Raw genomic sequence first — 23,744 nt, 5'->3', positions numbered from 1 at the left:
TTGTTCTCTTCAGCCCTCCCTAATTTGTAATGATTTAAAGCTCTGCATTTTTATGTTATTTTCTTCAGCCTCTCCATTATTTGTTTATTTTTATTTACTTTTTTATTCAATTCTATTTGTTAGCTTCTACTGTCCATGCCATAAGCCTAAGTTAGAAGAACACGTGCAGCCCAGGAGTTTCATGCATGGGAACCTGTGAAGACCAGAACCATCCAAAGCCCTGATGGTGTTAGATGATGTTGAAGTAGCAAATAAGCACTAATCTTGGATTCCTATGAAACTGGCAACAGTTTTAAGTAAAAATTGCACAAATGCTTGAATTCAAGCAGGCAATGTGGATGTGATATCTGGCTGGCAAAGTGTGGCTAACTGGACAACTGACTAAACCTTTTCTGTTTCTGTTCATTTCCTCAGGACCCGATAAGGGGGGCATGTCAGATATAGACAGATGACAGATATGGAGTTATAGATATGGACGGATATGGAGTTATATAGAATGGTGAATCTGTTTATTCAATAATTTAAAAAAATATTGAAAATCTAAAAAATATACCAACAAACAAATTGAAACATTTTCCTGTCATTCCACTTCAAATTTAGAGCAAAGATTTCAGCACCCTGATGGATCTTTTGATAAAGTTTACAATCTGGAATGCAGCTGTCAGGGTCTTCTTTACAGGATTCTATTTTGTCTTGACAATCCTTCTGCTGGGTGTGAAAATAAGAGCTTGACATCACAGACACATCCTTCTTGTCATGACGCCTGCTCTCACCTCCCCAAACTGGCAGCAGTGTTCTGAGGATTACTTTGGAAATGTAATTCATTACAATTACGAGTAATCTAATTGAATATGTAATAATAATAATGTAACTACATTTGATTACTTTGTTAAATTATAAATATTAACAGTTTAGAAATCTTGTAATCTGGCAGTGTTTACCTTATATAACAATAGTAAACATTGACTACTGTCAAACTCCTTTCAGTGCATTAATTAAAATCATTATGTTATGAAAAGATTATTATATGTTATATTATATTAACAGCCACCACCAGGTCAGACTTCAGGCCTCAATTTACTGTAAGATCAAACAGTCATATACCACTGCTAAATCACTGCTAAATCAAATATTTAGCATTCAATAGCACTGAATAATGTGAGGAATGTTATGGTTGGTTGGGGTTCCTCCACCCTTCTCACGTCCGTACCTGTAAATCAGTACCCGTTCACTTTCAGAACACAGAATTTTTCTCCTGCAGACTGCCTTCCATGCGTTGTTGCGGTAAGATGATATGGTTGAACTAAATTGCTGTAGTTTCAATGCATTGTTTCTTTTGGTGAAGCGACAGTGCATCAGAATGTGCACAGTACCCAACCTTTCTTAATGGAGTCCAAAGCAGCTTAAAATCCTAAATGTAAATGGAAAAAATGGCAAAAATAATAAAAAAAAAACAAAAATGGTGACCAACAGAGGAGGTGCAAACCTCCTCCAGTGGTCCTTGTGGCTACACGGTTTTGTCCTAAAACTCGATTTGGACTGCGCATGCATGTGTGTGCGCAATGGTTAGGTCCAAATTGGGTTTCCGGTCCAAAATGGGTAGCCACAGTCCTCCAGCATAAGCAAGCAGAGAATAAGGAGCCTATTATTACTGTAGATAATTCAGCAATTTGGAAAAGTATAAATAAATGTGTAAGATGTGGAATTCAAAATTCATTTCAACCACGGTCCGAAAACGCCAACAAATGGCCTTGAGGTGTCATGACAGGGAGGTCTTGTGGCGGTGGATCACCATTGTGTTCCTATTTCAGGAGTTTTGTTGACAAGGCAGAAGCATCAAAGGACAATATATGGCACCCTTTTAGCAAATGAAAAGTCAAGTATAAAATATTTTCCCTTTACAGCTCTTTCTCTCTCTCCATACCTTAATTTTTTTTTTCTGTAACATCGATAACATTTTTACATGTTACTATAATAGTAATATACCTGCATTAATAACTAGAAACCACTGACCGTGAGGTTATGTTATACTCAAACACAGGCAACACGCAAAGTACAATTTAAAACAGTAACACTTTATTTGCGCTTTAGGTCAACCAGATAAAACAAATATTGGGTGCATATCAGAATAAAACACTGTCTGGAGCTGTTTTGATGTTACCCTCCCCAATAGACACACAACAAATAGTGACAAAGGGATATGTGGAAACCCACAATTCATCAAAATTGAAATCATACAAAACACACATTACAAACCGCAAGTAAAACACCACCAATTCACACTCTATAAAAATAAAATCAGCATAGTAGATGAACCAGGCTGGTTATCTTAACCCCCATACACACAACATTCCTGAATATTTACATTCGTATGTATAAAAATATCTTATTATTAAAGATGGTCCTAAAAACTCCCACCAACCAGTACAAAACCAGTGTACCCCAACCCACGAACCAAATGGTCACACAGATTGTCAAACCAGAGTTGCACAAGTCGGTCTCCCAGTGCTCCACTCTGCAGCTGTGCCGGATCACGCAGTCCAGAATCCTGCCAACACGCCCAAGTCGTCCTCCTGAGTGCACGGCAACAGACTCCGCCCAGTTCCTTTCCAGGCCGTATGAATGGAAACGCAACCGGAGTCTATAGAGTCTGTTCTCACGTCCTTCCGACGACGACCTCAGCTGCTGTACGACAATCCCGCTGCAACACAAACACAGTGGGCCAATAGATGGAATTCTTCAAGCCCACAGACAATAGCGCTCAAAGCAGAAATTACAACTCCAACGTCCCTTCCAGGGGTACTTAGCTCACACTGCTGTCACTGCCCGTAGCTCCGCTGGCCGCTCCTACTCGCGCCACTGTCGTTGGTGACGTCACGTGTTCCGGGTCCTCGTAACCAATCTCCCTCTGAAACGGGACATCATGCAAATGGGATTTATTAATAACAAACACAAAGGAAAACGGCACGAGGGCCAAAACAACAAGGAAACGGCAAAAACAAACCTGCAGGCGTGTGGCGATTGCCAGGTTCATCCACCAAAACACACAACATAAGGAAAGTAACCACATAAATATCGCAGTGTTGTTCTGCTGCCCAACAGGTCTTTTATAACAGGGCTCCAGTCATGGACGCCTAATTAGCCACACCTGTCCATGGCTGGAGCCCTGCTGTCAAGCACCCAGCCATCACACGCATCTTCCCTCACTGCTGCAGGAGGTGAAAGTGATATTGTCATCGTGACACTACAGCTCAGCACACGGTGCACACAATGAAATATGTCCTCTGCTTTTAACCCATCACCCTTGAGAGGCACCCGGTGAGCAGTGTATATAGGGTGGTAGTAGCCTAGTGGGTAACACACTCGCCTATGAACCAGGAGACCCAGGCTCAAATCCCACTTACTACCATTGTGTCCCTGAGCAAGACACTTAACCCTAAGTTGCTCCAGGGGGGGACTGTCCCTGTAAATACTGATTGTAAGTCGCTCTGGATAAGGGCGTCTGATAAATGCCATAAATGTAAATGAATGTAAATGAAGACAGTAGATTTGTCTGTTGAATGAGTAAAATCCTTTCATCAAATCCTTTGCAAATCCTTAATACTTAAATGTTCTATATGAAAATTAATCATATTGTCAGAACCCAACATTAGCTGTACTGCTCCTAAAATACAATTTAATTCCAGTAATATTGTACCCTGTTTGATTAGGTTGTTAAAATTAATATACAGCACTAACACAGATGTAGACAGAGACAGAACAACATGTCTCCAGTGTGGTTTGTGAAAAGCTGTTCTTAGACTGTTCACTGCTTGAACCAGCTCCAAACTAATAGTAGTACAGTCTTTAGAACTTAGAGACCACCCTGGTGTGGTGCACCCCAATTCAGTTCTTAGTACCAATACTAAGGAAAAGGTGAAAAGCATTTGAACTATAAAAGCATGATTTCCTCTGATATTGTGGAATCACTCAATGCTATCTCCACTGTGTGGAGGCTGCTGCATGGTGACAGGTAGATGCAATACCCACAATGACAGGGTGGCCCCAGTCTTGGACAGCTGACATTTTGCTGCAGAGATTCAATCTCTGATCACAGGGGTGCAAAAGCTACACTGATCCAGACAGCGCTTCCCTCAACTGTCACACTGGTCAAAATATAGTAGCAAAATCACAGATGACAATTTATAATTTTCAGATTCAGATTCAAAACAATATAAAAAGACACGGGAATATGACACTGTGTCTGTTGTGTCCCAAGCATGATAGAATGTGTCCTCTTGCCAATGTCAAGAACAAAACAAAAATTCTCACATGCAAGACACTGGGGATTTCAACACATTGAAGAACGCACACTGAGAGAGAAAGAAATATAGCTGTTTAAAAGCAAATGCGTGAGTGATATCCCTGCGATTCACAGTTTATTCAGCCAACAAGCCATTCAATTAACAACACATCATGATCTACTTTACACCAGATGAGAAAAGATGTGAGAAAACCGAATCCCATCTTTAGACAACCTGCTCAGATGTGAAAGTGAAAAGTGAAGTCATTGTCTTTGTGATGCACAGCAAGCAAAAACATTACTCCTTGGAATAGATTTTTTAAAAATTATATCTGAAGTGAGCAACACCAAAAGCTTACAGCAGTGCTAGAGACTGGAAATGGTTTTTGAAACATATCCAAGGATTAGGAAAAATCTCAGTTTTCATTTTACTGAAGTCAGTCTGAAGAACACTGTGCTCAATATTCTTTTTTTCCAGAATTTTAAAGAATTATTTTTGTGGCACCAAAAAGTAGAGCAAGTATCAAGGTCATATCTGGGTAGTCCATCTTATCAAATACGGTCCATACGGTTCTCTTACATTTAGGAAAAAAGGAAGAGACTGACAGACATGTTCATGATTAATTTTAATGTTTTTTTAAGTCTGTTCCCAATTATGTTTCTTTATTACTTGAGCCTATTGTTCTAAAAACCATGTACTTTCATTAGCAGCTAAATCCATATTTAATAATGGTATCAAAAAGCCTTTCTATGACATCTGAGACCAAATGGAGAGGAAATGAAGGACACCAACGGTGCAGAAAAAACAAAGAGAACTCAACCACCACGCCAAGCACTGAAAACTGGACAAGTGTTCTTTCTCCATCCTTTTCCTGTGAAGACGAATGTCTGTCTGTGACCGCTGCTCATGGCTCACCGTCCAACCTGTCCTGTGCTGTGAGGGGCTGTCCTGACTTCCACATGCCTCTACACATGTTCCTGGATGACACACAGTTAGCACTTCACAGCGCGTACCAGTATGTAGGCTCCAATTCACACGGGCCTTATCCAGGGAGCGGGTAAGACATGATGAGCCTCACCCGATGCTTGTTACACTGGGGAGGATAACTGTCCGTGCCAATGGAACCTGGGGAGGGAACGTGATGAGGAACCCACAAGCAGGAAGAGCGAGAGAGGTAACGGGAAGTGCACACTAAAGGATTGGGACTTACCAGGTACCCCGCTGCAACAAGGGACACAACAAACAGATCCTGTGCTGCAGTGTTTCACAGTGACAATCACTTTACTTTCACTTTCATATATTTATAATACTTTTATTGTTTTCCTTTGGCTATGTTTTATTTCTTTATGCCCTGTTTTAATATTTGTATTATTTTACTTTCTATATGTTTATGCTTATTTATTTTATTTTATTTATCTTAGCTGTCAATTTTATGTACTCATTACCTTGTACAGCACCTTTGGTCAACTGTTTAACCGAACTTGCACCTCAGGTGAATGTCGACAGTTTTTCAGCTCATTGTAGGAAATCAAAGGTGAATGAGACTCTTAGCTCAATTTGAAAAGATCATGTGAAGTAATGTAGAAAAATGCACGTGATGCATTGATAATCAAGGCATTGATTACTGTAATTGAATCAAATCATGAGACCAGTGAACGTTCTCACCTCTAAAATAATTATTATTATAAAAATGCCACAATTAGGCATCTGGAACCAAATCATTGACAGATAGCAGGTTTGACACTCTTCCCATTCCAGGATCAATAATTATAAGGTGGATAATTTTTTAAATGTGTAAAAGATATTCTGGAAAGAAATAAAAATGTAAACACGTCCACCACCTTCCAATTTCCCTTGTCTTGGCTTAGTAAATAAGGACCCTGTGGTGCAGCTGATGCTGTGGCCCTTCCCTCCTCCTGGAAGGTCATTTAGTTAATGCACATTTTAGTCTTCACAAGCTCTTAACTGCTTTTTAATCAGCGATTATTAGCGAGCTGGAAGGCTGTGCAGGCACTCATCTCCCCCAGTCGCAGGAGAGTGCCCATCAATATGTCACATCAATTATAGTGAGACAGTGGAGTATGGAGGAGAAGAGGAGACTGAGGCACCACCTGGGTTCCTGTACTGACCATACAGCAGCCACAATCACAGTCCATTACACCTTGACACAGAGGCAAGCGGCACATGAACTTCCCACATCCACGTAATTCTCACTTGTGAAGAAGTTCTCAGGAGTGCACTGCATTTGGCCTGACATCTTATTCAAGTGGTAGAATACACACAAAGTGGCAATTTACCTTCATCTATTCTAAACATAGCACTGACACTTCTCACCCATATTAAACATGGCTGTAATTGGCAATTAGACATGCCAGCGGTTCAGCCTGTCAGTTAATTACTGTTAATGAGTGTGGAGGAGAAATGCAGCTCAGGTGCGGATGCTCAGCCATGCCCCTGCTGTTATGAATATGCATGTGAAGTGACTGGATATTGCACCCCAAGGGTCCATTTGCCAAATTCACAACCATTTCCCATGTGCTCCCTGGAGTGTCACTTGGACACAGCCTGATTCAGAAGATGCGTGTGGGACTGCAACCAGGAGAACTGAGTAAACCTATATCACGATTAGTGCAGCCAAGGAATTCCAAGGAGAGAGTAGGGAGGTGGCTGTGGGAAAGGAATGTCACAGCACTTCATGTAATCATTTATCCAGAGCGACGTACAATCAGTACTTACTTCAGTATCCAAATCCTTCAAATTTGTCCAATTTAAGAATATTCTTTATTCTCTTCATTCATTCAAGTTTGAGTGGCTTTATGATTTTGAGTGCCTTTAATGACTATATTAATAAACTTATGTTCATTTTATTATATAAATGCAATTCCTGAATTATTCCTGTGGTGTGGAAGAGTACATAACACTCCTGAAAGAGGCCATTGGGGATACTGCAAGGTAAAAGTCTGATGCTTTGTTGGTGGACATAGACCAACATGGGCACCACCGCTTTGCAGTCACCACAGTCATCAGAACATATTCACATCTCACACGGCGCATGTCAGCATGATTACATTTCTAAAGTAAAATCTAACTGGTGCTACTTAATTACTGTTAATTAGGCACAGTGATTAGCATTGTGGTCTCACACCTCATAGGTTGTGAGTACAACAAACTCCAGGTTTGTTTTTAGTTACCATCCTCCTCCTGTGATTCTTCCGTTTCCTCCTGGTGTGTACACCCTGCGGTGGGTTGGTCAGGAAGTGGCAGTTCAAATCAAATGTCTCACATGAGACCACTACACAAGTGCAGTGCATATGAGTGAAATTATTATCGTTTCTCATGCAGTAGTGGTGTGACCAATACATTATGGAGGTTCATATAGCTAGAAGAGCTTTGATTTCTTTACCCCACTCGCTGAACCCCACTCGTGACACCTGGATTTGGGGATCCTCTGCCATTCCTCCTTGCAGATAATCTCCAGTTATGGCAGGTTTGATGGTAAACGTTGGTGGACAGCTATTTTTTGGTCTCTCCAGAGATGCTCACACGCTTAAGTCAGGGCTGTGGCTGGACCATTCAAGAACAGTGATGGAGTTGTTGTGAAGCCACTCTTTCATTATTTTAGCTGTGTGTTTAGGGTCATTGTCTTGTTGGAAGATAAACCTTTGGAACATAATGAGCTCAGAACATAATGAAGGACTCTCACCACCCCTCACATGCCCCGTTCTCCCTCCTACCGTCTGGCAGACGGTTCCGCAGCATCAGAACTGTAACTACCAGACACGTCAAGAGCTTCTTTTCCTAAGCAGTCACAGCTCTCAATGCACCGCCATCACAAAAAACTGCTAAACTCAACAACACCTTTACCTTTACCTGATGACCATTTTGCAGTCTCTGCACTTTTTGCACATGTTTGTCTTGTCTGAAATATCCAACATATCAACTTACAAGCCTCCTACATGATGTTGTCCACTTATGTCCTGTTCATTGTAGAAAGGTTTTACTTTTCTGTTATACAGGTAACCTGTTGGTAGTTTAGATAAGTGTGTGTGTATATATATATATTCTTTACTTTTCTTTGTTTTATGATTGCACTATGGGGGGGTCTGTAAAACATTATTTAAATACATTAAATACACTGTGTATAATTGTATACAAGGTATAAACATGGACTAATAACTGTATCACTTACAATGTAGCATGTAGATATGGTTGGCACAATAGAAGAACTAACAAACCAAACTGTAACCAGTAATAACCAAGATTTGTGACATTTTAGATTACCGGTATTACATATGCCAATAAACCAATCTTGAATCGTTCATATTTCCCTTGATTGCAACCAGTTGTCCTGTCCCTGCAGCTGCAAATCACCCCCACAGCATGATGCTGCCATCACCATGCTTTACTGTTGGGACTGTATTGGACAGGTGATGAGCACACATACCGCTAGAATTAAGGCCAAGATGTTCTTTTTTTTTTACCTTGGCCAGATCTGTCCCTTGCCACAATTCTGTCTCTGAGCTCTTCAGGCAGTTCCTTTGACCTCATGACTGGACAGGATCCCCAAATCCAGGGGTGTGACTTTCATTATCATATCCAATCAGTATAATCAAACACAGCTGGACTCAAATGAAGGTGCAGAACCATCTCAAGGACGATCAGAAGAAATGGACAACACCTGAGTTAAATATGAGTCACAGCAAAGGGTCGAATACTTAGGACCATGTGATATTTCAGTTTTTCTTTGTTAATATATCTGCAAAAATATCAACAAATCTGTGTGTTTCTGTCAGTATGAGGAACTGTGTGTACATTAATGAGGGAAAAAATGAACTTTTAGCAAATGGCTGCAATATAACAAAGACTGAAAAATTGAATCCATTCCATACCCACTGTATGTTCTGCTTATGCACAGGAGTAATAGCATGGCATTGGTCAAGTTGTATGAATGACACCTAGTTTGAGTCTAATTCAGAGGTAATTCTGGGATATATGTAAAAAACATAATTCTCCAACCACAAGGAGCCAAACACATGGTGGAAAGACATAAGTTGACTTCCTGTACTTTATGTACTTTATATAACTACCCATTTCATCTTAAATGGAGTTGCCAGCAGTTTTGACATTAATGTCTGTGTGGGATAAACTGTGACAGTTGCTCCCAGCCAACGCACTCCTCTTTTTATCCTGCTTTTATGTCGTGGAACTTTTTAAGCCACATTTTGGCTAAGTTCATGTCTTCATCTCAAGTGTTGAGTAATACGTCAGGATCTAAAACGAGCTATTGAGTGGTAGTGTGGCCAAGCGGTCTAAGGCGCTGGATTAAGGCTCCAGTCTCTTCGGAGGCATGGGTTCAAATCCCACAACTGCCATTATGTTGAAAATGTTGGCCATGAATTGTTGTCCAAATCCTGAGTATAGCTTCTAACTAGTCATCAGCACTAGTTTGACTCCTTATCAGTGCCATGCACCCTTTAAGGAAAACTACGGCAACCGCTCAGGCAAATCAGCTGGTCGTTGGTAACGTCATAAAGGTACAAGGCACAAACCACACAAGGCACAAAGAGGACTTATGACGACCAGAGACTCTGGTGGGTGTTTATTTTATATTGATTTTTGAGGAGGCCTACAAAGAACAGCTGAAGATGTGGATGTAAAATGCAAAGTTGACCATCAAAACAATGACTTTATTGACTGATAAATTGATCATTAATGCCCTAATATGGACATCTGTCTATTTCTGAAGATGCATGTTGCTCCTACAAGTAAACGCTTCTGTCAGTTGACATTATTTTATTTAAGTGAACATTGTAATTGGTATTGGGTGGTATTGGGTGGTATATGGGTGGTAGTAGCCTAGTGAGTAACACATTTGCCTATGAACCAGAAGACCCAGGTTCAAATCCCACTTACTACCATCGTGTCCCTGAGCAAGACACTTAACCCAGTGTCTCCAGGGGGGAGACTGTCCCTGTAACTACTGATTGTAAGTCGCTCTGGATAAGGGCGTATGGTAAATGCTGTAAATGTAAAGTATTGTGAGGAAAATCATTTTATGCTGACAGTAGTGTGGCCAGAGATAACATCCTGTAAGTTAACCAGTCAGTCAGGGTCAACCCTCTACAGAGGTGGCCTAGCGGTTAAGGAAGCGGAAGGTTGCCGGTTCAAATCCCGATCCGCCAAGGTGCCACTGAGGTGCCACTAAGCAAAGCACCGTCCCCACACACTGCTCCCCGGGCGCCTGTCATGGCTGCCCACTGTTTACTCAGGGTGATGGGTTAAATGCAGAGGACACATTTGTGTGTGCTGTGCTGCTGTGTATCACAAGTGACAATCACTTCACTTTCATCTCTGTTCTAGTTGACCTAGTCACATCCTCCACTTTAAAATCATTAGGTTGCTGCTTGTCAGAAAACTCATCATGGTTCTGCTGTAAATGAGATCTCATGTTTGACTGATGTGGCCTGACCTTCTGTGCCACTGATAGGGTTCTGATAGTTACCGCCATCCAAAAGCAACTGTCACTTTATTAATGGTGTAGCCAACCTCATGGAGTCAAGGCAAAGAGACGTGTATTCTACAATTCACCAGGAGAGAACTATTTAAGGCAGTAATAAAAACAAAGAATAAAACAGTTCATTTCATTTTATTATTCCTTTCCCAGACAGACACAATGATTTCTGGACCACAGTAGAGGATGAAACCTTTCACAAACATCTTTAATTTATTAGTATTTAAAAATACAAATATAAAAGTATACTTTTCACATCCAGTTTATTTTATTTCATTTATTTTACAACATGTCTTGAGCACGCCATACAAGAAGAGCTGAAAGATGCTTTCAGGTGTCAGTTCGGTGAGCCTCCCACTGTGCAAAGTGGTATATATAAGTTAAGAATGGACAATGTCACTGCCAGACTGCTCCTGCCCAACCCTATGAAAGGACAAGGAGACACACATCTAATATTGCACAGCATGGCAGCATTAGACTGGCCAGCGAGGGATTAAAACAGTGTCAGCTACAGCTGTAGACTGCAGGCATGAGGTCAACATGTCCACACAATGTCCACCACACACATTCACCTCTCAGTTTCAAGTTGAGCCATTACCTAGCACTTGCCTCAATATTCAAGTTTAAATGAATAGGGCTGAAGACCCCAAATACGTTTCTGTTCTTTTCAATTAAATTTTTTATTAAAATTAGTGACATTCATCAGATGAAATCTGCTGTCAGTGATAAATACAATGATGAACTGAGCCATGCTACCTTAAAATCCAAGCTGTGGAAGCAAATTTTAAAAAGAACTCAAAGAAACTAATTGACTTATTGGTGGCAAGACTACTTTCTTGAATAACCAGCCTTTATTTTAACTAGCTGTCTATCTAACTCAAACAACTCAAACTAAAATCCAATATTTTTACAAAATTAAATTAAAAAGTATCTTTGCATTCCTGATAACTTCTTGTTTTCACCAAAGTAAAGTAAAACATTTGCACACTGACAAGTCATGTGACTGACACATGTACTATGGAGGCCCGTTTTTGCCACATAAAAAAACCCTCACAATTCTGCCCTTTTCCCTCACAATCATGACTTTATAACTTGCAAAAACAGTCTTTTTAATGGTAAACATGTCTCTCCCATCACTAGACATATTCATGGAAGCAAGTCTTCCCCTTTTCACTGCTTTAGGATTGATCTGAGAATTTATTTTTGTGGCAGAAACCGGCATCCACAGATACAGACAGGTCTCTCTTAGAGAATATGAATTTTCCTGTCCATACATGCACTTAACAAAATTGCTTCATTTAATGGTTACATAATTGCACATTGTGATATGATTCATTGTGAAACACTACCTCCAATCTACCTGTTAGGACATTTGAATCGAACAGAATCATACTATGATCAGGAATTTACTGGAGGGAAATTGAGAAAGGAAGCCTGCTGCCATTATGAACAAAATGCTGGTGACAATTAAGACTTCAGATACAAGGACCACAGAATGGCAGCAAAGTAAATTTAACAGTCAGTCATTGGTAGTCATGTTGGCAATTTGGTATACACCCAAGCCACTACTATCTGAAATTGTACAGCTCTGCAAAGAGCTCGTTTGATTAGGATTGATATGCTATAAGAAGTCAATCTTATGTCCCATACACCAAAAGTATCCTATTTCTCATGGGGAAATTCACACACAAAGAAACAACAAAACGCAACAACATTATTTGAAGCATTCATTGAATTATGGATCTGTGTAATCTGGAGAAAAAAATTATAATAAATAACATGTTTAAACATAAAACCTAACAGTACATGCTGGAGCACTATATCACGGCCACCTGGTCGATAAGCAACTCAACCAGCATGAAATGAATTTGGTGGTTCATGTAGCTATGAAAGCAGGAGATAAATAAAGATGAGAACCTGCATTGTCTACAGCTTCACATACATTACTGGAATTATGAAGTAAAATAAAGAGCTGGTTACCCATGAACTAGGAGTAAAAAACAATTCACCTAACAACTAATTATGTTGTATTATCAAAAACAAAAGATTTCTAAAAAGGCAGACACATACAAATTGTATGCAAAAATAGAAGTGCCGGTGGCAGTATACAAAACATAACAGTTTTCATTATTATAATAGGCAGAATTGTATTTATCATTATTGAGAACTGTCTAAAAATATTACTTAAAAAATATTACATAAAATATTTCATAAAAATTATAGAGTGTATCCCTCTTACCCCCTAATAATCAAAAATAAAGGTTTTGCATTAGCATTTAAGGTAGTATGGCACAACCCCTTTCCAAACATAAGGGATGTGAAAAATGCTTGTTGGTTTTTACACCTTTCTTGTATGGGTTTTTCCGTGAGAGCTTTGGTTAGCAGAAACCACATGAAAAAATGGTGAATGCAATAAAATGCCATTATATGTTTTAGAAAACTGCCATAAATATCCTACCACTATGAATTATATTCTATATGTGGGAAAGGATTTGAAAAAGAGAGACAGAGGGGTTTTGACAAGTACGCATCTCAGAAACAGCACGTTTCTACACAGCAAAAAAATACAATGAGGGAGAAACAAAAGTGTGTGTGTGTGTGTGATGACAGGGAATGAGGAAAAGAACAAATCAATGCACCTTAGATTATCATATTGTTATTATAACGATTAATATCATTAACAAAACTATAGAAAAAAAATCCCCTGGTTTGAAATTGAACAAAGGGAATGAATGTTTTGTATTTAATATTTCTTTTTACTTTAGAACACTACAATATTTTCTTTTGCGGTTTATTATTACTTTATCGTATCTCCATGTCATCAAAAAAAAAAAAGCATTTAGCATCTGCTGGTTGTTCTGAATGTCACAGTAAATAAAATTGAACAAAATTAGATCAAACATAACAATAGATTTGCAGCAGGAAATATACATCAGAATATACATTTAAATCCTTTTTCATCTTATTTAACACAGTATGCATTTTGAAGCATTTTCAAACTGGAACTAGTTGTCATCAGGTTGCACATCAGCTAGGAACTTCAGTGCGTGGTGAAAACTGGCCACCTTGATTCAGTCAGGACTGATGAACTGGTTTTTTTTTACTGTGAATTGACAATCATGAGAACAATACTCCATATTCCTCTACCTGCCAAGATCTCAATTGTGCAAAGAGGAAAGGGTCACATCTTTCATGCTGGTCACAGTGCAATGATTTCCTCCTCAATAAATGTCATCTGTTCCACTTTTCCTATGTAAAACTCACAGCACTGAGGTATGTTGTAAAAAAACGCTTGTCTTTCTAACATTTCCAGAAAACAATTGATGGAAATAACAAGCTCTACACAAAATAAAAGCCCAGGTTCATCGTTCCAAATTGAAAAGTGGAACTGACTGGAAGAGCCAACCAACACTAAGAACAAGAAACACCAACATTTCTCAAGTGTAAAAAAAGGATACAGAGTCTTGCAAAATCTCAGGACTGGAACTAGTCCACCTCTTTAACACTAAACTGAATGTGCTTTGGACCTTTATCACTATCAAGGTCAGTTGCAATCTTCTGATTATTTCTTATTATTCCAGGCAATGCTTGGTACTAGCTGGAAATTTGCTGGTATGACTGGGTTCCGTACTGGGACATCCATATTCTGACAAATCAGCATCCGAATGGTTTGTCTCTGGGTTGTCACCATCTTTATCTGACAAGAGGATATATCACACACACACACACACACACACACACACGCACATACAACCAGTCAAAAGTTTGGATACACCTACTCATTTATAGGTCTTGATTTTTTTACATTATAGAACAAAACTGAAGACACTGGACTACAAATTGACACGTGTGGCAGGGACCTTTTGCTGTGATGGCAGCATTTCACACTTTCGGCTGCTCTCCACCACCTTAAGTTAGACAACAGGGATGGTTTGTACGTTCTTAAGGTTTATGCCGAAAAAACAGATTCATCAACATACTTCACTTTCTCCTGCTACAAAAAATACTAAATATGTTTCTTGCATTAGATTCTCCAAAATGGTCCAAACCTTTGACTGGCACTGTAATTTTATGTATTTATTTATAGGCACACCATAAAGAATATGATTTTCTTTTCTTTTGTGAATTGGTTATATGCAGAGACTGGAATATTATTTACATTGTCTTTACATTATTGTTTTTTTTCCTCTTCTTTTTCCATTTTTGCTCTAAAATCTGTATTCACAATCTATTCATATGAAAATGTTACAGTATACATTTCTTTCTAAATGACAAATACAACACTTATTTTAAAAAAAGGACCATAAAAATATTGAGTCCTCTTTGTATTGCCCAAAAATAGGTAATCATGGTTAACAAGACATCACAAGAAATAAAAACAGCTACTAAGATTTATTTGTTACGTGACCATTGTCCTTATGATGTGAGATGAAATGTGTCTTCAGTCTGAATACACTAAAGTCATAAAAGAAATCAAATCTGCTGAAAAACAATGAAACACTTATTGAATAAGATCATGACCCAGAATGGGAAACTGTAAACCACAGTTATGGTACAGCAGTGTTTTTTGAAAAAATTTTTTCCAGTTTATCTTGTTTTCTTGTTAGATGGTGCCATCTGCAATCCCTTTTACCAGTGGGACGTTTGTAGTGCATGAAGTCTAATGACATCAAGGGAATAACTCAGCCAATCAGAAACTTCGTCCTGCTTTCCTTGGACCTCCAGACATATTCTGTCGAAAACAATCCAAAAACAGACACAAAGAGAAAGTTGTTAGCTTTGACTAACAGGCCATTCTCAAGACAGAATACAGAAAACGCTGAGTTATGGTATGTTTGGAAATTTGACATCCCTTTTGTAGAATGTATATGTATTTTTGAATGTATGTATTTTAATACCGTGTTTTGTATTGTAACGTTTCTGTGAAGTGCCTTGTGATCTTAATCTGTGAAAGCCAACCTATAATTAAAATGTACTCATTTACCCGCTGGATAGGGACCAAATAGGGACACCTGGTCCATGTACATTTAGAGGCAACAGCCCAGCAGTTCAATAAGCCTTAATCTGCGGTCGGCTTCTGAACATGTGATGGCTGATGACTGGATGGCTCTCTTCTCAGTGAGTCACCCAACATCAGCACCCAAAATGATAATGAAGATGAGTTACATTCCTATCATTGCTGAGGGACAGATCTTCTAATCTCGCCTATGAACCAGAAGACCCAGGTTCAAATCCCACTTACTACCATTGTGTCCCTGAGCAAGACACATAACCCTAAGTTGCTCCAGGGGGGACTGTCCCTGTAACTACTGATTGTAAGTCACTCTGGATAAGGGTGTCTAATATATGCTGTTAATGTTCTAAAGTTTCTATGGACCAGTCCATGACCTTCCCTGTTTCCCCAGCATTTAGCCACATTTAAATTGTATGTTGGATTCCAAAATGTAACAGTAAACAGTAGCCTAGTGGGTAAGACACTCTCCTCTGAACCAGACCACAAAGGTTCAAACCCCACTTACTACCATTGTGTCCCTGAGCACTCGCTCTCTCTGGATAAAAGATTCTGATAAACACTGTAAAAGTGCCGATCAGCAAATAAAGAATGTAACACAACAAAGACAGTTCACCGGGTGTGAAGGTAACTGGGTAATTTCTTACATGAATTTAGCCTAATATGAATATTTTAAATTAGTTTAGATTAGTCTTCATGTCATCATTCTGTAGCTGTGTATTAATATTGTGTCAAGTGTTTCAGCAGTGGTGAGAACAGTCCCACACAAAGATCATTTTAATGGCATTTTCCCCAATGGTAGTAAGTGGGGTTTGAACCTGGCTCTTCTGGTTTAAAGTCGAGTGTCTTACCCACTTTGCTACTATCACCCTCTTTGGAGAGCAGACCTGAACACTGATGAATGGAGTGCAGGTATGCAGTAGGGGTTTGTACCAGTGAACAGTTTGAACCAGTGAACAGTGAACATGCATCATTAAAAAGGTACTATGTGCACTGCTAGATACATGCTGAAAGCACAGAGGAGGGGTTAATGGGAAAACAGAATGAAATAAAGATGCAATGATGGAGGAGCACAAATAAACATTTAGATACCAGCCTTGTGATGTGTACAAATCAAAGGCTGGTCACTTCATGCACTTTATTTCAAATTAATTTCGGATGAAGCATATTTAATATATGGCTGAATGGGAAATGAAGTGAAACAATTACAGTAGTGGGTGGGGGGAAAATTGAAAAAGACTAGTGAACAATACAAAAAGGGTATACCTCCAATGAGATGGCCACCGAACTCCTGTTAGGTCTCAGTGGTATCCATTTGTAAAAGCTGTTGCAATCAACGGGCCCTAAAAGTGTACAGTTAGTGTCTGGGTCAGTACGCATTTTAAAGGAATAACAGTGAGTACATTTTATTCACAGCTTTGTTCTATCAGCATGAATGTGGAGAAGCTCTGAACAAAGAAATGGAAAAAACAGTCCTGACATATTGTATAACTAAAAAAAAACCACAGTTTTAAGATTATTGGCACCAATTTTCTTTCAGAAGTTCATCATGTACTGTAGAATAACATAATGTACTTCAGATAATACATAATACAAAATAAAAGTTCAACAAAATTGGGAAAGTTGAAAAGATTAAAAAAAGTTGATAAGGTTCAAAATGCAAAAAGAAAAAAGGGGGCTTAAGGGGGAAGGGCTGTGCTTGTGACTCCAGGTCTCTGTGAGACAGGCCGAGCTTCACAATCCCATAACTGCAGCCGCCGGTGGTGCAAGGGCAGAGAACTGGGCTGAGCCTCATGGTGCAAGGAATGGAAAGTTTGTAGGCTACAGCATCATAATTCAGCTTGGTGGGTATCAGGCAACAAGAAAAAAGAAGCCCAGGGGTGCCGCTTCTTCTCATGGCAGGTCGGCCAGGAGACCACGAATGGGAGTTTTGGGGTCAGTGTGAAACAAAATGGGCAGAATCATAAATTGCTGTTTCAACTGGTAAAATGACCACCACCTATCGATAGGTGGAATCCATGGCCAGGCCCTGGGTACTGAGGCTGAAGCGGAGGAATGTAGTGAGGGGGGTGTGGAAGGTGCATTTCTCTATGAACTCCCACAGAAATGTCATTGACAAATACTTGCAGGGTTGTTGGAGAGGTCAAAAGGCATCACAACATATTTGTACTGGCCACTGGGGGTGATGGCCTTCCACGCATACCTTTCCAAAAGTGTATAAGATGGTAGGTGTTGTGCAGATTGAGCTTTATGAGGCATGGGCAGGGAGTATTTTTCTACACTGTGATCTGGTTCAGTTCGCGGCAGTCGGGGATTCAGGCCGCCATCATTCTTGCCAACAAAAAAGAAGGTTATTGCTGGAGGGGAGGGTCAGGGTCATATGAGACCACAGGGCGAGAGTGAAGGATGTAATCCAAGGGGAAAAAGCATCAGTAGCCAAGTCAAGCCATCAAGATATTGCCAGTAGCACACATTGAAAAAGTATGAACAAGGGAGGAACTACTGTCCTGACTGTGTTTTTATTGTGGTGGCCTTCTTTTATTGTCACTGGGGTGCAGGGTTCCTTCGGGGTGTCCGCACCCCCTCTGCTGCTAGGACCATGACCGCAACAATTAGTTTTGAGTTTCAATGTAATGCATCTATTAATTATTAGGAACCCTTTCCAATTATTTTAGTACATCTTAGTATAGCTGAAAACTGTTGAACTGATGTTTCTTTAAAAGAAAATGTAAAAATAAATAAATAAATATAATACAATTTGCATACAATTTTATTTAAATTCAACCAAAACTGATGCAGTGAGTAGCTTCTCACTTCTTAATTTTCCAAAACATCCTGTGGACATGGAAAAGAGGTTAGTCTATGTCAGAAGGATCAAGCATCAATTGCCATGCATCAATTAAAGAAAACAGGAGATTGATGAAGCTACTAAAATCAGGCTAGGAACAGTCCAACATATTAGAGTACTGGGGAACTTATTCACAGAAGACATCTGGTCAGAAAAAATCTTAAATGACATTGCTAGGGATCATAAAGATTGGGCTCTGGGGCGATGGAGAAGGTCATGTGGTCTGATGAGCCAAGATTTACCATTCCAGAGTGATGGCGTGTCAGGGTAAGAGTAGAGGCATGAAGTGATGCAGCCATCATGCCTGACCAGAGGTTGCTGCAGTTGGTCAGGTCGAGGTTCATCAATGGTGTATCCCCAAATAATGAGGCTAACTACCTGAACCTACTGCATGTTAATTCCATCAGTAACCTTACATTTACAGCATTTTTCAGACCCCCTTATCCAGATCAGTAGTTACAGGAACAGTCCCCCTGGAGAACTGGGGGTTAAGTGTACCTGGGCATTCTGGTTCATAGGCGACTATTATACCCACTAGGCTACTACCACCCCTAAAAGTGATCTTCCCTGGTGGTATGTTCCAAGATAACAATGCCAGGATTAATCAGGCTCAAATCGTGAAAAAGTGTTCAGGGAGCATGAGGCATATTTTTCATCAGACCTTAAGCTCATTAAGTTTTGTTTTAAAATCCATGACACCATGTTTTTCAAGAGGAATGTACTTCAACACTGCATACCTTCTGTTCAATTTTTACTTGTGTTGCTGAAAATAGTATATGCATATTTAGAAGCATATTTAACACACAGTACAGGCCAAAAGTCTGGACACACCTTCTCATTCAATCTGTTTTCTTTATTTTCAGGACCATTTACGTTGGTAGATTCTCACTGAAGGCATCAAAACTATGAATGAACACATGTGGAGTTCTGTACTTAACAAAAAAAGGTGAAATAAGTGAAAACATGTTTTATATTCTAGTTTATTTGCTCTGATTCCAAAGGGGCAAAGGGGCCAACAAGTGCTAAACACCTCTGGGAACTCCTTCAAGACTGTTGGAGAAGCATTTCAGGTGACGACCTCTTGAAGCTCATCGAGAGAATGCCAAGAGTGTGTAAAGCAGGAATCAGAGCAAAGAAACTAGAATATAAAACATGTTTTCAGTTATTTCACCTTTTTTTGTTAAGTACAGAACTCCACATGTGTTCATTCATAGTTTTGATGCCTTCAGTGAGAATCTACCAACGTAAATGGTCATGAAAATAAAGAAAACACATTGAATGAGAAAATGTCCAACCTTTCGCCTGTACTGTACATACAGTGCTGAACATAAATGAGAACACCCAAACAAATTGGTCAGAATGTAGCTGATGTTTACCCAGAAAGTCACTAGATGACAACACATGCTAAATTGCGTTTAAATGACATTAGCCTACCATGTTTTTAAAGCTGCTCTATTTTTTAAAGCAGTCTATTTTAGTATGATTTGCCACTTTTTTAACATTTCTTCTGTAAAATTCCATACATATTACTGAGCATTTGCTGAGCAAGCTGTCAAACCATTGTAGTCCACATCTTTTTATTTTCAGATCTGATGATAACATCAAACATATAATTTTGCTTTAAGTAATACACTGGTTTTATTTAGGTGCTCTACTTCAGGTCATAACTTGTTTTGTAAGTGGGTGGGATCACACAAGATAGGTTTGTGATTGGTCATTTATTATTCAAAAGTTCAATATACCAAGACAGAGAAGAGTACAGATGAATGCTTTTCTAGTATCTTGAGAGATGGTTTCGAGATGGTACAGAGTGAGAAGTGATAAGAGATCTGAGGTAGGAGAATGCTGATCCTTCTTGGCCTTGTGGGTAAGAATCAGTATTTTGAATCAGATGCGAGCAGCTATTGGAAGACAGTGGAGGGAGCATAGAAGTGGAGCAGTGTGGGATAATTTGGAAAGGTTTGAATAAAGTCGTGCTGGAGTGTTCTGGATCAGCTGGTGAGGTCGAGAAGCACTTAAAGGAAGACCAGGCAGCAGTGAACAACAAGGAGTGCAGAATTATTAGGCAAATGAGTATTTTGTCCACATCATCCTCTTCATGCATGTTGTCTTACTCCAAGCTGTATAGGCTTGAAGGCCTACTACCAATTAAGCATATTAGGTGATGTGCATCTCTGTAATGAGAAGGGGTGTGGTCTAATGACATCAACACCCTATATCAGGTGTGCATAATTATTAGGCAACTTCCTTTCCTTTGGCAAAATGGGTCAAAAGAAGGACTTGACAGGCTCAGAAAAGTCAAAAATAGTGAGATATCTTGCAGAGGGATGCAGCACTCTTAAAATTGCAAAGCTTCTGAAGCGTGATCATTGAACAATCAAGCGTTTCATTCAAACTAGTCAACAGGGTCGCAAGAAGCGTGTGGAAAAACCAAGGCGCAAAATAACTGCCCATGAACTGAGAAAAGTCAAGCGTGCAGCTGCCAAGATGCCACTTGCCACCAGTTTGGCCATATTTCAGAGCTGCAACATCACTGGAGTGCCCAAAAGCACAAGGTGTGCAATACTCAGAGACATGGCCAAGGTAAGAAAGGCTGAAAGATGACCACTACTGAACAAGACACACAAGCTGAAATGTCAAGACTGGGCCAAGAAATATCTCAAGACAGATTTTTCTAAGGTTTTATGGACTGATGAAATGAGAGTGAGTCTTGATGGGCCCGTGGCTGGATTGGTAGCTCCAGTCCGACTCAGACGCCAGCAAGGTGGAGGCTGGTATCATCAAAGATGAGCTCGTGGGGCCTTTTCGGGTTGCGGATGGAGTCAAGCTCAACTCCCAGTCCTACTGCCAGTTTCTGGAAGACACCTTCTTCAAGCAGTGGTACAGGAAGAAGTCTGCATCCTTCAAGAAAAACATGATTTTCATGCAGGACAATGCTCCATCACACGCGTCCAAGTACTCCTGGCTATATTGGTCGCTGATTTGTTTTGTTTTTGAATGTCAGAAATGTAAAATTGTGAATGATGTTATAGAGATGTTATATTGGTTTCACTGGTAAAAATAAATAATTGAAATTAGTTGCCTAATAATTATGCACAGTAATAGTCACCTGCACACACAGATATCCCCCTAAAATAGCTAAAAATAAAAACAAACTAAAAACTACTTCCAGAAACAATCAGCTTTGATATTAATGAGTTTTTTGGGTTCATTGAGAACATGGTTGTTGTTCAATAATAAAAGTATTCCTCAAAAATACAATTGCCTAATAATTCTGCACTCCCTGTACAATAGTTCATCTTGGAGAAAAACAGAGATGATCCGAGTTGCCTGTGTTGATAAAATGTACACTGTATATAAAACCATACTTTATTTTTGCCAAGTAAATAGCGCTGTCACTTCACTTTGTAATTCCTGGTCCTTATTGTATTGTATTTTTGTATATTTGTACATTCTCGCTACATTCATGTCTGCACTGAAGGAGCTGCTTTTAATCTCATTGTACATGTGCATAGTGACAATAAAAGGCATTCTTTTGTATTGTATTGTATTGTATTTTATTCTACATCTTATGGCAGAAAAAAGACAAATAGTTAGGTTTCATCTGCATAGCAGTTGTAGGATAATCCATGTGAGGATATGACCTCACCAAGAGATTTGGTACTGAGCCCTATGGATACCTGTCAAGAGCTTGGGAGGAGCAGATGTGAACAGATGTGAACAGCTTCCATGTCACCTGATAACTGCCATGCTGAGCCACCAATTGCAAAGTGGGTCTTGTGGTTGACCATGAAGCAAAAATTAATACACCTTATTGAACATTTTAGGAATAAAGCAAAACTACTAAATTATAATTAACAAGAAATAAACCCTTCATTAAGAAGCTTTTTGACTATAAAAGGGTATTGCTTAACCAGACCCCTTCCCATTCCGTGCTTCCCATACCACATGGGTAAGAACATTTTCTTTTCACAAGAAAGGTGAAGAAAACAAGAAGATTAGTAATTGGGATGGTAGTAACTGAGAGGGTAAGACACCAGCCTAATTAACCAGGTTCAAACCCACTTACTACCATTGTGCCCCTGAGGGAGAATATCCCTGTAACTACTGATTATAAGGTATTCTGGATAAAGGGCGTCTGTTAAATGCTGTAAAATTGCAGATAGCTGAAAAAATGTTTTTTTAAAGGGGGTGTACTAATTTACGCTAAGCACTGTATACTGTTTTAACATACAAATCGAATTGATTTGGGGCTAATGTTTGGTAATCCTTTAATAAATTATGGTTTGCAGTACATATCATCTGAAAGTAATAATTTAATTTCACACCATTTGACATTCTTACTCCAGAAGCTGTATCAAGATATTATGTGCTCATAAAATTTTCTCTGAATTGCATACACAACACAGGTACAGTTTCATCTGCAGAAAATACATTTAATAAATAAGAGATGAAACAATGACAACGCACACATTGTCATGGATACAGGGGATAATTTATGAGGGAGCACCAATATCTTGATATAACTGAATTTGAATTCGGCACTTCATTACAAACACACTGCTCATTTTTAAATTGGGACCAAAGCCAACCCCTGACATCAAAAATGATTTGCTAGGAGCCCGACAAAAGCCAATTAAAGCAATTTTTATGCTACAACGCTTTTGTTTTGGGAACTTGTCTCAAAAGCATCTGTTTCTTCTTACAGCATTTCATTTTTCCTTTTGCCCATTTATCCATCCAAAGCATTCTTTTAAATTGTCTGTACCACTTTTATCTGAAATTAATGTTTTATTTCATTCACACTCTCAATGATATTCCAAACAGGGAAAATGGGCGTTGGCCACTCACTGTGATACTGTGCCCGAAGCCAGAGCCTGGCTGAGGGCTAGCAGCACTAATGTAGTTGCCCATGGTGGAATCCTGGCTGGTAGGGCCGTAAAGGTCAGCCACTGGGCCGGGGCTGTTTGCCCCAGGAAAGCCTCCAGGACGAGGGGCATTGCTGCCTGTGCCAGGGAAGATAAGGGATGCACATTACCATCTCACAGAGCAGCTATTCATTAGGATTCAAATCTTCATGAACTCTTACAA

The 23,744-nt window shown here is 39.5% G+C and overlaps 1 protein-coding gene across 5 annotated transcripts in view; it reads right to left on the bottom strand.

Moving 5' to 3' along the window:
• Window positions 1–2,321: 2,321 nt before the first annotated feature.
• Window positions 2,322–23,744, bottom strand: part of LOC114791965 (RNA-binding protein Musashi homolog 2-like) — a 146,363-nt gene continuing 124,940 nt past the window's right edge. For 2 of the 5 annotated variants that reach the window (XM_028982580.1, XM_028982582.1), the window contains exons 13-15: window positions 23,505–23,659; window positions 17,072–17,148; window positions 10,914–15,526 (exon numbers count right to left, since the gene is read on the bottom strand). In XM_028982580.1, the coding sequence (XP_028838413.1) occupies window positions 17,107–17,148; window positions 23,505–23,659 (197 nt within the window). In that variant the 3' untranslated portion in view covers window positions 10,914–15,526; window positions 17,072–17,106. Of the gene's footprint in view, window positions 2,909–10,913; window positions 15,527–17,071; window positions 17,149–23,504; window positions 23,660–23,744 lie in introns of those variants that run through there. The other 3 variants (XM_028982579.1, XM_028982577.1, XM_028982581.1) reach the window with 3 other exon arrangements.

The sequence above is a fragment of the Denticeps clupeoides genome, chromosome 6 (genome assembly GCF_900700375.1).
Source record: "Denticeps clupeoides chromosome 6, fDenClu1.1, whole genome shotgun sequence".
Taxonomy (NCBI): Eukaryota; Metazoa; Chordata; class Actinopteri; order Clupeiformes; family Denticipitidae; genus Denticeps; species Denticeps clupeoides.
The sequence above is the reverse complement of the archived record's forward strand: the minus strand, read 5'-3'. Positions and strand labels throughout refer to the sequence as shown.